The sequence below is a fragment of the Polyodon spathula genome, chromosome 6 (genome assembly GCF_017654505.1).
Source record: "Polyodon spathula isolate WHYD16114869_AA chromosome 6, ASM1765450v1, whole genome shotgun sequence".
NCBI lineage: Eukaryota > Metazoa > Chordata > Actinopteri > Acipenseriformes > Polyodontidae > Polyodon > Polyodon spathula.
In genome coordinates, this window is record NC_054539.1 from 50,045,349 (window position 1) to 50,058,917 (window position 13,569).

Genomic DNA, 13,569 nt, shown 5'->3' on the forward strand with positions numbered 1-13,569 from the left:
ATACTTATCCTGGAAGAGTGAACACATCAAAAAATAGATATGTAGGTTATACACAGTTAAATCATGTTGTAGAATGTTTTATGTAAAACAAAAAACCATCTTAATGTTAAAATAATAAAACAAACACTACTGATAGCCCTCGATTTAACAATCTATAGCACCATAAGTGTAAAAAACAACTTTAAAAATGCAATTGTGAAAGAATGCAAGCAGGTAATATAAAATGTCAGAAAGGCACTTATGTATGGGCTTTTTTCACAATAAAAAAAGGCTTTTGTATACTGAAAAAAAAAACCTGGTTATAAAAAAAAAAAAAAAAAAATTAAAAAAAAATCTTGAGGATTAAATGCCTTGATTAAAACGTTAAAAAAAAAATGTCATGCCACCTTTCATTTCTGCAATTTCCATTACAGGAAGTAGACAAAACTAATGTAAACACTACTGGTATTTTCTTTTCAAAAGATATTTAAAACACCATTCACTGTGGCATAAGAGTCATGTAGACAGCTGTAATTATTGTGATATTGTGTCATTCCTAAACTACACAGAACTCTTTCATGTGACCTGTTTATAGGACAGTCAAGGTACTAAGTGATGTTTGCAAGTTATTGCACAGTGGATTTCTTTTTGTTTCTTCAGCATCCTTGTTTGATGATTAATGTGGCACTTCTATTCCATGACTTGATAAAATGTTTAAATGCAGCATTTTATTAACAGGTTTGTAGCAGCCAGACAGTTGAGGCATTTCAATCCCTCCAGCTCGCCAGCATGTGGAATGGCTGTTCTTTAGAGGCATTTCCAGACAAACACACTGTAAAAATAAAAATGTATCACAGGAGATATATATATATATATATATATATATATATATATATATATATATATATATATTAATATTATATATATATAAAAGCCTTATACATAAGATTTTATATACAATATAAACATAATACAATAGCATGTCTAATACATGTGAGTTCAGGTCAATGTCTACTCTAATGGTGTTCTAAACAACAGCATTAATCATTGTTTTGTAAATCAGAAAAAATCTAACAAAAAAATTATACTACTACAAGTCAAATTATTTGAAATAGCTGTGTACTTTTTTTTTTTGTACAATTCGTGTAGTTTACCTGCAGTCATCACCTCCAGTGCTTATCACGTACTTGTCATCATAGGAGAATCGAATGTTGGTCACATGAGCAGAATGCCCAAAATATCGCTTGTGTTTGGCCTGTAGAAAAAGCAAAAGTTACTGCAGTTGTCATTGAATTAAACAAGTAGTAGCAACAAAATACTAAAAACCTTTTCCAGACTGAAACATGAACACTGAATTGCCTGGGTAAAAATACCACAGAAAATCTGTTTGATAATATTTTCTGGCTTTTGTTACAGTTTCAGCTTTTGCAGGTGTAGCTGCTGACTCCAATTAGACTTGTAATACATCACTATCAGGAATGGAAAGACAATCTAAAAGAGAGGTATCCCAGCAATAGTAGCTGAGATTTGGAAACTTCATCCAGCAAAGAATGAATGAATTGTTTTTGGGCAAAGAGAGTTCCATTCTCAAACATCTGTGCATTATCAGTGTATGCACAATGATTAGGTTATTTATTTATATTAATGTTTATATTGAATGTTTCGCTCCTCCATATCAGTAAATCATTATATCAACACTTATTCTCAAACAAGAAATCAGTTTATTAAATGTTATTGTAAAAATCCTTCATTCTTTGTTATTGCCCTCCCAGCATCAAGTAAACTGGTAAATCAGGTCTAGTGCTGACGACCGACTTATTAATGAAATGCTTCCTAGTTGAAGCTTAACAGAATAATCCCATTTTAAGAACACATGTATTTATTAGGTAAAGTACAATATCAGTTGCAAAGGTGAAAAGAAATTGAATCAACATGTTTCTGCTTAACACAACTACTGTATTCCTTTGAATTTAAGAATCACTTTTCAAACCAATTTTTTCTTCTCAAACAAAAACACCACTGCTCAATCTTGAATTATCCATGACAAAGTAATCATGACTGGAAATGAGAAGCAGCACATAACTCATTCTCTATATGAGTTTTCTTACATGCACAATTGATGTTGTATCTTTGTAAATGCATCTTTATTTTTATGTTTTATTTTTTCCTTAAAATTGAGGGTAGGAAATATGGACAGTGTCTTAAATTTTAGGGTGTCAAATTCAAAGGAATACGGTATTTTAAACACTCCAGGAAAAGAGAGCACAGACATTTTAAAGCAGTATACAGAACAAGTAAACAACTTACAAATTTTTCAGTGCTTGGAAAATCAAAAAGTTTCACCAAACCAAAGTCATCCCCAGTCACTACGTTTAGCCCAGCGTGAGAGACACAGGCACAGTTCACGTCGGCTTTGTCAGCATTTCTTGGCCAGATTCCAACAACTTCATCGCCCAGAATGCTGTAAATGAATGGCAACAGATAAGACAAGGGGTGCATACACAAATTATTTAATGAGGAAAAAACAGAAGAATTTTGAACAAAATAAAGTACATAACACCATAATGATAGAAATGAAGAAACTACAATTTTTTACATTTGTTCAGGAAGAAAAGGTGGAATGAAGGTCCTGGTTTTAGTGTGCAGTAATTCGGTGTCAAAGCCTCAGAAATGTGAATATAGTTACCTGGTCCAGGTTGCCCATGTTATCTTGTCAATCAATGACTGCTCTGTCACTATCTTTCCCGTAGGAACTTCATGAACCTGACGCTTATAGGCACCAGTGGAAACCTGGAGACAGAAGAACAACTTTTCGATTTACCAGCTTTTGATTTTGCAAACAATTTGTATTTTTTTTTTTATGGAACTGATACCACAAGGCACTGCAAAGAGGGCAATTAATAGGGCAGGCAGGACAGATAGCACTGTAGGATTGTAAGACTGTAAATTCACTTTAATGATAACAAAATCACCCAGACAAAAGTTCAAAAGAATGTGATCCACTATTTCTTTTCTTAGACCGGATATAGTTGATTTGTTTTGTCTTACTGGAATAGAAAAAAAAAAAGATACAGAATTTACATAAAAGGAAGCCTGCAGACCACATTTCTAATTTCTACAATTGACCGCAGAGTCTCTCACAGTCCCATCAACTCTTGATGTTTGCTTAATTTGGACTTAAGTAATTTGATGCCCCCCCAAGACATGGCACTTTATATTGTGCTATTTGTTACTCAACTAAATGGAAACAAATTAATAAGTGTCTGATATGTCAATAAAGGATCTAGCCTAAGGCTCGCATCTGTCATAACATAGACATGCAAGTCTTCTGTTTAAACAGTTTGTGGGTTTAAATAATTAACTTCAATACAAGTGCCTGCCAAGTCATAAAACATTCTGTACAATATGCCTGGTTTTGTAACAGTGCGAGAATAATAAATTACACAATCCAGCATGGTGGATGCCTATGGTTTTCTATATTACAATGAATTTGAAGGTTGTGGGTTTGATGCCTGGAAGGGATCAACTCAACCAACATGTAAGTCTCAAGTGGGTCTGCTGGGCTGGCTGCCAATCCACAGTGTGAAGAAAATCCAGCCAGTTAAATTTACACTCGCTCTTGCATCATGTATCGCAGAAAGACAAAGTGGGGTTTATCCAACTGACCAAAACACCGGTGGATCAAAATTACTGCCATCACTTCAATCATTAAAACAATTACCTTCCTGAGCTTTTTCACATTTGTACAAACAGAAACAAACTAAAGAGACTGACATCCACTTTCTGAATTATACTGGATGATTAAAAATAAAAATGTCTTAATACTATGAACATTATAATGTTCAGATCAGTAGTGTAAAAAACCCAAACAAAATGTATTTTGGTTAAATTCTTCTTCACTTTATCTAGTTATTTATTTATTTGATTATTAGACATGTTATGTATCTTCCTCACATACCTCAAGGTATTTGCTGTCAGCAGAGAAATCCATCTGGATAACAAAGCTGGGAATATCTGTGCAATATCCGATCCGGTTCAGAGATGGACCCAATGTCAGGTCATAGAAATCAACAGTGCTTTCAGCAGAACCCACACCCAGGAACCTGCTATCAGGGCTAAACCTGGACGGTACATCAGAAACAAAACGATACTTATTGTCATGTTGTCTCATGGTCATAGTTGAATCTGTGTCTCACATTATAAAATGGCAAGAATAGAGGGAGCGATCTCATTGGCTAACAAACGTTCCAACCAGTGAAGATATATCACTATACCAACAAGGATTTGAGTTTTTAGAATCATTGCCTGATTCACCTGACAACCAACTCACTCTGGGAGGGGTAGGGGTGCTATATTAGAAGTGCACAAGACATTCCAGGGTGTTAAAATATGGTCCACAATACGCAAGTCTGGGCTTTTAACAAACAACACCCCTAGGGGTGCCGATATTGGACCTTATTTGAACACCCTATCATGTGTTTTGCTTTCTTATGATCTCCAGTGCCCCACCTGATGTCGTGGATGGCTGCATTGCGATCCCGTTTCTTGCCCCAGACTTTCAGTGAGTTCACCAGGAAGATGATGAATTCACCGTTCTTCATGCCAACTGCGACCATCTCTCCATCAGGACTGTAGCCTGCACATTTGGCACCATTGCCCAGACTCACTTTGTTCAATAATTTCTGGAATAAAGGCAAAACCACATTCTTGGAGAAATTCAAAACCTTGATACGAAATATTTACTTCTATTATTTAAGTCACGGACGAAATGAAGGTTTTATAAAAAAAAATATTGTTTGAAAGAGCTGAGAATTTGGGTTACAGACATATCTATGGGCTTGTATGAATCCACAATGTATGTACTTGCAGCGTTAACTAACATGCATGTAGTCGTGGCTTAGTTAAAGCCTAGGATAAATTATTTAGAAGAAAACAGAAACAAAAAAATTCAAAGGCAAATTCACTCAAAAACAAAGAAATGACAGCATTAGACACTGGATTATTTAAATTCAATAGTCACTTTTAAAAGGATACAAAACTACAATAGGTAGTTCAAGGAATGGTTTGCAATTTTGTGTGGTATATTTACTAAATAAAAAAAAATAAATAATATATATATATATATATATATATATATATATATATATATATATATATATATATATATATCATATATATATGGATTCATATAAGCCCACAGATTAGGGTGACCACCCATCCGTAACTGGACAGGAATGTAAAGATCAAGTCCCGGTCCCGGGCTTAATGCCTCCAGGATGGCATTTGTCCTGAATTCGTAGACACAGTGCAATCTTACAGTTTAGTGCCACAGTCAAACCATAGCATATCTGTTTATAGCGTATCATACCACCGCCCCGGTCGCATTATGTATATGTATATATTCAGGAGCTACTAGGAAATCTTTCACATGGTACGCACAACTGAACCACATCGGCATCTCCTCTCATGCTGATAACGACTCTGTATCAAGGTTGCCAGATTTCTGCTGGGTTTATAGCCCAAAGTCACTTAAAAAATTGCCCAATTATTCGTTTTAACTGAAAACAAACATATTATTAACAGAGGCCTATGTATCAAAAAAATGTAAAAACAAAAAAAACAAACAAAAAAACAACAATCAAAAGCTCTCGTAAGAAAAGATACATAGTTTAAATTTAATAAAAACTACAAGCCCCAGTACAGCTCATCCACACGTCACTATCAACAAATTCGTAAGGAAGCTCTGAAGGGACAAATCAATATTCATACCAGGCCAGCAACTGATTTACAGCGCGATCCCTTTATTGAAACACTGATGCTGGTACTGTATCACAAACAATATTGCAAACATGAAAACACTTCAATCTTTTAAAGTTATACCACCAATCTAATTACATTATCAACCCATGACTCCTTAATATTTCCCGCAGCTGTGTTTTTGAAGTAGCCCAATTCCAGGGGAAAACCACAGACCTGGCAACACTGCTCTGCATCAACATGCTGTGAAGTGTTTCAGTCAGAGTGCTGCATTTCTGTTTGTTCCTGAGTTTCCCTTTCTAAAAATGAATAAACACAGTGTGCTGCCATCGAGACAGAACAGCAACTAAAGTGACAGCCAAATAGTCCACAACAATAAAAGCTACAAATAAACCTATTTGAAATACAGACTTAAAGGAGAAATTAGCTCACAAATATTTTATGCAGGTTCTATTTCTAATCATTTTACTCTCACAATCAAAAAAAAAAAAAAAAAGGGAGGTATACACCACAAATACCCAACCGACACAGGAAGGGAACAGATATACTCGGAAACAGTAAAAAATAAGTTTAAAAAAAAAAAAAAAAAAAAAAAAAGTAAAAAGAAATGGCAGGTGTCCCGTTTTCGCATTTTGAAAAGGTAGTCACCCTACCATAGATATATATAAATGATTAGGTGACACTAGCTAACAAATCAGACTTGACTGCTTGACTTCAAGCTGAAGCAAATATAAATCAACAGCTCTTGGCACAAACATGCTGTTGCTATGTGTTGGTGTTGAAATCAATATGAGGGGCAGTACATAAGACCATAAATCACGTTGCTATTTGTTTTGCTTTTCATTTCCAGTCATCAAATACGCAAATGAACGACCAACCATAAAACATGTTTTAAATAACTACTACAGCTACAACCTTGAAACACTGCGCAAGGTATTTATTTATCCTTTTACAACATTATAAAATGAAGATTAAGACAAAACAATGTAAAGTGAAAAGTCTTATATGGGTCAGCTCTGTGAGTGCTTACATAAAAAAAAAAAAAAACATAATCCATTTTTATTGTTTCTGATTTTGCTAAATTCTGTGCGCCTTAAGTTTTGATACCCACTTTGTCTGCCAGATCCCAGATTCGTATTGTTCCATCGTCGCTTGCTGAGATGAATAGATCTTTGGAGGGGTGAGTAGCCAGGCCCCAGATCTCCCCTTCTGTATGTCCATTTATCAGGATATTGGAGGCTGCATTTTTCTCTCCAACTTCAATGATCTCACCGTCTTTAGTCCCTACTAATATTTTACCCTAATTAAAAGAAAATCATGTGTCAGTAATGTCACTTTTTTTGCAATTCTATCATGCAGACTAATTTTGGTGAAAAGCTAACCTTGAAGAATTTAATCAAAACCTGTTTGGTAGGGACATGTATATATCTCAGTACCTACCTGTACAAAGTGCACTAAAAAACAAATCAAGCAATCTTTTTCAAAAGCTGGCACCAAATCTGGAAATTCTTAAACTACTACAGCATTTTAATTGACTTTACTGTGTCATATTCTTTTTATTTCTGTTGAAACTTAAATCACATAACCTATTTTAGGTTACGTACCTTTCCCCTACAGACAGACCTCACACACTCCACAAGCTGTCCAGTCTCTAGTTGGAAAGCACGGCACCTCTTCATTTCCTGATCCCACAGCTTAACAGCCCCCCCTTCCTTTGTCCTGAAGCACAAAATAAAAAGTAGGGGTGTGCTGATACTCATATGTTTTGATTAAATAAATCAATACACACCTACTGTATTCACTGATGTGTTGATTTCATAACAAGAAAAGCTGCTCATCCCTTACGTTAACCTTACCTGAGTAACAATCCATGGAAATTAATTTTTGCAGTGATTGGAAGCTAATTTTCCTCTCATCTGGAAAGCTGACATTTTTACTGCCACACTGCTGTACTGAGGCCGTAAACTGACAATGAAAATATGTTACAAAACTAGCAAATGTAACTGATTTGTCATGTAACATGTTTTATTCCACTGAATTAATACTTAAGATTTTTTTTTTAAATAATTACTTGGAAAATGGTTTTTGGCAAAGTTAAAATGAATTTCCCAAACATCAAGAAAACACATTAGCGCAGTGTTAATTTACAGATTTTGATCTGGCTGTTTTTTGTCATTGGCACAATGGAAAATAAGTTTACCACTGAGCACTAAAGTCAACCAAAGTCATTTAACTTTGAAGGTAAGCCAAGTTTTGAATCTAGGCCTCCCTAGGTAAAAAAATAAATAAAATAAAAAGTATAACCTAACCCTTTCAGAAATGAAAACTTCTGCACTAAATTATGCAAGCAAGGAATCGTGAACGTAAAATAGACATTTAAATCTCAGTCTAAATTGCAGTCTTTTGTCTAGTTCTACATGCCATTTGTTATGATTAATTATCATGCCCTAGAGGTTTGTGAAAACAATGAAGACTGAATAGACAGTAATTACATCATTTACATATTTATTGAATCTGATAAGCAGTATATTGCAATATTTATAGCAAACTTGGAGATTAAAGTTCTTTTGTGTAGTTTTTTTTTTAAAACATGCAAAGGAATAATTGTTTATGGAGAAAATAATTCCGCCAGTTTCAAAAGAACTGAGAACTTTCCCAAAGCGTGACTGATTACCTGTTAGTTTAGACTTTTTTAGACTTACGGTCTTTCTTTTCCTCCAGTGACAATCAGCCCATCTCTGAGAGTCGTGTACATGGTGAAGACAGGACCTGTGTGTGCTTTAGCTACCACTCGAATCAGAACGTGATCCCTCCACACGTACACGTCTCCGTTTATGGCACCAGTGAAAGTAAGATTATTCTGTAAAATAATGCATTTTTATCAGCTTACATAAATGCACAACAAGCACTGACCTACCAAACAAATGAAGACTTAAACATGTATCATGGGAAAAAAGTAAATGTAAAAATTTATTCAGGCTAAACTGCATTAAAATTAAACGTCAAGTAGTAAATTAAAACTAAAATGACATGCACAGAGGCATTAGTCATTATTTAATATACTTACAAGAGTACTGTATATATTACAACAATTCTGGCAGTACTATAAAACTTTTTTTTTTTTGTTTAAAATACACATATTGTATTCCAAGGCCTACACTTAGTGTAATAAAGTGCTGTATTCATAAAGCATTAGCCATTTACAGTTTATGTCAATTTACCTGACCCACATAAAGACTAGACATTTAACTCACAGCACCAAATGCAACAGAAAGCATGGTCTGCATCCTTGCATCCTCGACTGAACCGATAACGCCCTTCTTGTACATCAAGGCACCACCAGCTAGAGTCCAGAATTTGATATGCTTTATTCCCACCGACACAAACTGTGAGTCTGAATCTGGTCGGAACTCCACAACAAAAATCCTGTCAGCATGGCCTCCTTTACTAGCAACTCTGGCACCTGGAACAGCAACAGTACAAATCGTCAGCAGTCTCAGGGATTCTCTAGGTATATGTGGCAGGGTGAAAACCCTGCTGGGGCACGGGGATGTGGGGAATATTTGGTGGCAGGGAGGGGGTTAAATTCCTCCCTGCAAAAATATGTGGGAATGTGGCTGGAGCCACAGGTGTATAAAAAAAGGTGATCACTGTGTTAGATGAGAATTGTGATGGTGAAGATACAGTACAGTGCTGGATTGGGTGTGTGTTTTGTAATTTGTAAATAAATGTGCATAAACTGTAAAGTGCAGGTATCTGAGTCTCACTGCTAATGCTTCCTGGTCACAGCATACAACATATTATAGGTTTCTATTCTAATTACAGGAATGAAGTGAAATGGGTTAAATTCAATCATTTAGCCTGTGATGCTAAAGCTCATAAGCTAAATGTATTTAGTCTTTATAATAAAGGTGTCAACAAATCACCTCCGGGGGGGACAAAAGAAACATGATTTATATAGAGTGAAAGGGAGATAAGACACAGTTTAGATATTTAAAATAAATTCCTTATTCTACATATAGACAGTGCAACGAGGCTGAATTTGGTATATTTTGTAGATAACTTTTAAAATAAAAAAATAATTTTTTTAAATAGCAATATTTATTCTTGTTCAAGATCAGAACTGTCTCATCAAACCAAAACTACTACATCTCTGAGACTCACCTTCTTGCCATCTCCAGACTGTAATGGTGTGCTCTGGATCGACTCCTACAGACAGCAGCAGTTTGCCAGTGGCGCTGAAGTTCACATAGCTGACACCCTTAGCATGGGAACAGCGCAGTATTGAAAGAGTCTGTTTGCTCATGGCATCCCAAACGTGAATAGAAGGAGTTGTACCTAGAGTTTATTATACATGAGTCAACCACGGAAAATAAACTTCCATATAACAAAAGCATGAAACTTTTTTTATTGAAATGCACCAAGTATGTTTTTGAAAAAACAAAAATAACACCAAACTTGTGTTAAAGCAGCTTTTTCTAACTGCTATATTTCCCATGGTGTTGCTGATATGGACCAACTGTGGTTTTCCCCTCTGCATTTCTCAAACGACAAAAACTCATTTTCAGTATTTTTTAGTATAAGGAAAATGACTTTGTTATGCATTATGCATTAGACGTGTGTATACTGGACTATAGGAGGCTGAGTGGCCAAGCGGTTAAAGAAACAGGCTTGTAGCCAGGAGGTACCCGGTTCAGCTCAGCCACTGACTCATTGCGTGACCCCGAGCAAGTCGCTTAAACACCTTGTGCTCCGTCTTTTGGGCACCCTATTGTACCAGTTCTTGCATTAGCTTGTAGTCGTACTGAACTGCTCCATACCTTGCCGTATTCTACTATTTCTCTTAATTATAACTATTCACTGTACCTTGCGCTTGATTTTACTCTTAGATATCCATATTTATGTTTTTGGTAACTGCTCTTATTCATCTCTTATTTATCCATTTACTGTACTTACTATGTGCTCTTAATGGACTTTACTCATATGAGTAAATATTTTTACTATAAGTTAACTGCTCTTAGTTGAACTCGCTCTTAAATGTAATTATTTACTGTATTCTTTACTTTGCTCTTATATCTATTGATATTATTGTACTTTATAACTGCTCTTAACTGTAAAGTGATACTGTAATATGATTTTCTGTGATATTTTTTTAGATGACACTTTGTATTCTGATATTTTGTAATGAATAAGGGTGTCTGCTAAGAAATAAATAATAGTAAAAAATGTATGGTGGATCAAAAGGGGATTTATAAGCCCTTGTCCTGGCAACTATGTTTCCTCTGTGCAAACTTCAAAACGACAAAATCATAACCATTTTTATTAAAGCTACTTGGGGAAAATTGCATTCAGTATGGAGAATCTGCAATGTGGATGATTTAAATTGCAATTGAACAGACGATTTAGTGATGATAATGAATTTGGCCGGAGACCTTGTCCGTGGGTGCCTGCAACTATCTGCAATGTTGACTGGCTAGTGAAAACACAATGACATCATGTAGTCTAGTGCCGCGGATAGAAAGTGGCTCAAAGGGCTACCTCACCCCAAAGACAAAGCATGCTGCAAGGTGGTGGCAGGTGAGGAGGAGGCCAAACAAAAGAAGCGACATGAACGCAAGCCACACTGAGTTTTTATGGCGTTTGGATATGATGTGTTGATTAGTGGGCAGATTCTCCTTCCAGAAATACAACAAAGTTTTTCCATTCAGTATGGAGAATCCGCAATGTGGATGATTTAAATTGCAATTGAACAGATAATTTAATAATGACAATGAATTTGGCCTGACACCTTGTCCGTGGGTGCTGACAACTATCCACAGTGTTGTTAGCAGACAGGAAGTGACTAATGGTTAATGCAACAACTGCAGTGGCGCAATGCCACCTACCCCCAAAAACAGGAAAAGGATGAATGAAAAGTAAGCAGCTGAAACAGCCCCACCCCCCCAGTGCATAAAATGCACTGAGGGAGAACCCAGTCTCTGCATCCTGCCACACACCCTGCAGAATCTAAATACGAACCACTCAGCACTCAGGTAAGGAAAAAAACCCTACTCGCTGGTAGGAGGAAACCTTAGGGAATCCATGGCTGAGTGTAGTCCTTCCTCCAGGCTCGAAAGACGGCCGTCTCCTGTTTGGCCTCTCCGCACGTGACTGAGAGGCCAAACAAAAAGAAGTGACATGAATGCAAGCCACACAGGTTTTATGGAGCTTGGATATGACGTGTTGATTAGTGGGCGGATTCTCCTTCCAGAAATACAATCAAGTTTTTCCATGAAAATATCCCCTACACAATTAGTTGCTTTAACATTGACCAAAAACAGATGCCTATGCTAGAGGAGTCCACTCCTATATGGAGGACACTTTGTAAGCAGGAAATAGAGTTGAAATTAATCAAGATTAGGGGTAGAAATGACAACTGTACTACAGCGAATTAAAGAATAAATGTAATCCTTTGCATTTGTGTTCTGTAAGAGATTTAATTATTGTTCCACTTACTATTTTAGATTATTTGTGGTTTGCCTGTTTGCACTCTTAGTACTGCACTACAGTCTTTTCTGATACCTTATGTTAATAAAAATATGACAAGTTAATACATCAGGTTCTACCTGCCATACATAGAAACACCTGTCTATGATAAAGACCTTTGGGGATGTTTATATGAAAGAAAAACGTTAAATTTTATTCTTCAAACTAGGCACAGTAAAGATACAGCATAACAGGTGTGTTTAACGATGTGGTTATTCTTAATATTAGTTTAATTATAAATACAATAGCACAAGCAAATAAGGAGACAAGCTGTTCTAAGTGACTTTGAAAGGGAACTTAAAATAAAGTGAGAAGAAAGAATGGCACTATCTTACCTGCTGGATCTGCAACATCGCCTGTTGTGTGTGGGCAATGGGAAATGAGGAAGCATCAAAAGAAAACAGCTGCAATAAGTCATTTTTTTTCTAATGCTGATCGTGACATCAGCACCAGAAGAAAGCATATTAAAAGAATAAAAAAATGGACATGGACAGAAGGATTTTTCAGAAAGCATCCAACAACTGGCAAATGCACACTGAAGCAAAATTAAAAAGGCAGAACTTGAAGTAAATAAAACAACCATAACCATTAAATAAGAATTACAGAAAAAAAAAAAAAATGTGATAAATACGTGCAAATACAGCACACAAAAGGATGGTAATTTGTACAATCAGGCAATACATGTTTAATTCTGGGTTATATTTTGTCTGAATGTACAGATTAACTATATGCATGTACATACACACACATGCACCTCCTCTGTAATGAGACAAGAGTCCTTACCTATCTGTCCAGTTGCGATAACATTTTTATACTTAGGATGTTGATTTACAGTTAAACAGAGGATGTCATCTGTGTGTTCCAGATAGAAACTCTGTGTTCCTAAAGGGAATTCAAATGATAGTAACATTGTTGTATGGATGCATACTGTACATTGTAACATTGTTTGTTGTGTAATATATAGTGCAAATACCCATCACTTCTTATAATGGTAATTCGAGTTCTAAGTCATTTAGGCAGTTTGTTATACATGATCATAACTGCACTATAGCAACGACTTTATAGGAATATTCTTGTAAAAATACAGTTTGCTGAATGAAGAATTTAATACTGAATTTACTTCTTAAATGTAGTTTTAAATTTTGAAATGCACCTCCAAATGCTTATTTGAGCTTAAAACAACTGAATTCTGTCCCTGGGAACCAAACCTCAGGGTTATCTAAGCATTTAACAAGACCACAAACAGATTTACTCAGCAGTGTATGTCCTTGTGTATGGCAGGCCTCAGCCTGGGAATGTCTACTGGGC

General features: G+C 35.8%; 1 protein-coding gene across 1 annotated transcript in view; it reads right to left on the reverse strand.

The window, feature by feature from the left end:
* Positions 1-332: 332 nt before the first annotated feature.
* Positions 333-13,569, reverse strand: part of LOC121317288 (echinoderm microtubule-associated protein-like 6) — a 120,042-nt gene continuing 106,805 nt past the window's right edge. The window contains exons 30-42 of the mRNA XM_041253061.1: positions 13,010-13,143; position 11,783; positions 9,901-10,074; positions 8,991-9,199; positions 8,439-8,596; positions 7,341-7,455; positions 6,848-7,036; positions 4,489-4,661; positions 3,938-4,100; positions 2,666-2,769; positions 2,287-2,440; positions 1,134-1,234; positions 333-811 (exon numbers count right to left, since the gene is read on the reverse strand). Of these exons, the coding sequence (XP_041108995.1) occupies positions 787-811; positions 1,134-1,234; positions 2,287-2,440; positions 2,666-2,769; positions 3,938-4,100; positions 4,489-4,661; positions 6,848-7,036; positions 7,341-7,455; positions 8,439-8,596; positions 8,991-9,199; positions 9,901-10,074; position 11,783; positions 13,010-13,143 (1,700 nt within the window). The 3' untranslated portion in view covers positions 333-786. The remainder of the gene's footprint in view (positions 812-1,133; positions 1,235-2,286; positions 2,441-2,665; positions 2,770-3,937; positions 4,101-4,488; positions 4,662-6,847; positions 7,037-7,340; positions 7,456-8,438; positions 8,597-8,990; positions 9,200-9,900; positions 10,075-11,782; positions 11,784-13,009; positions 13,144-13,569) is intronic.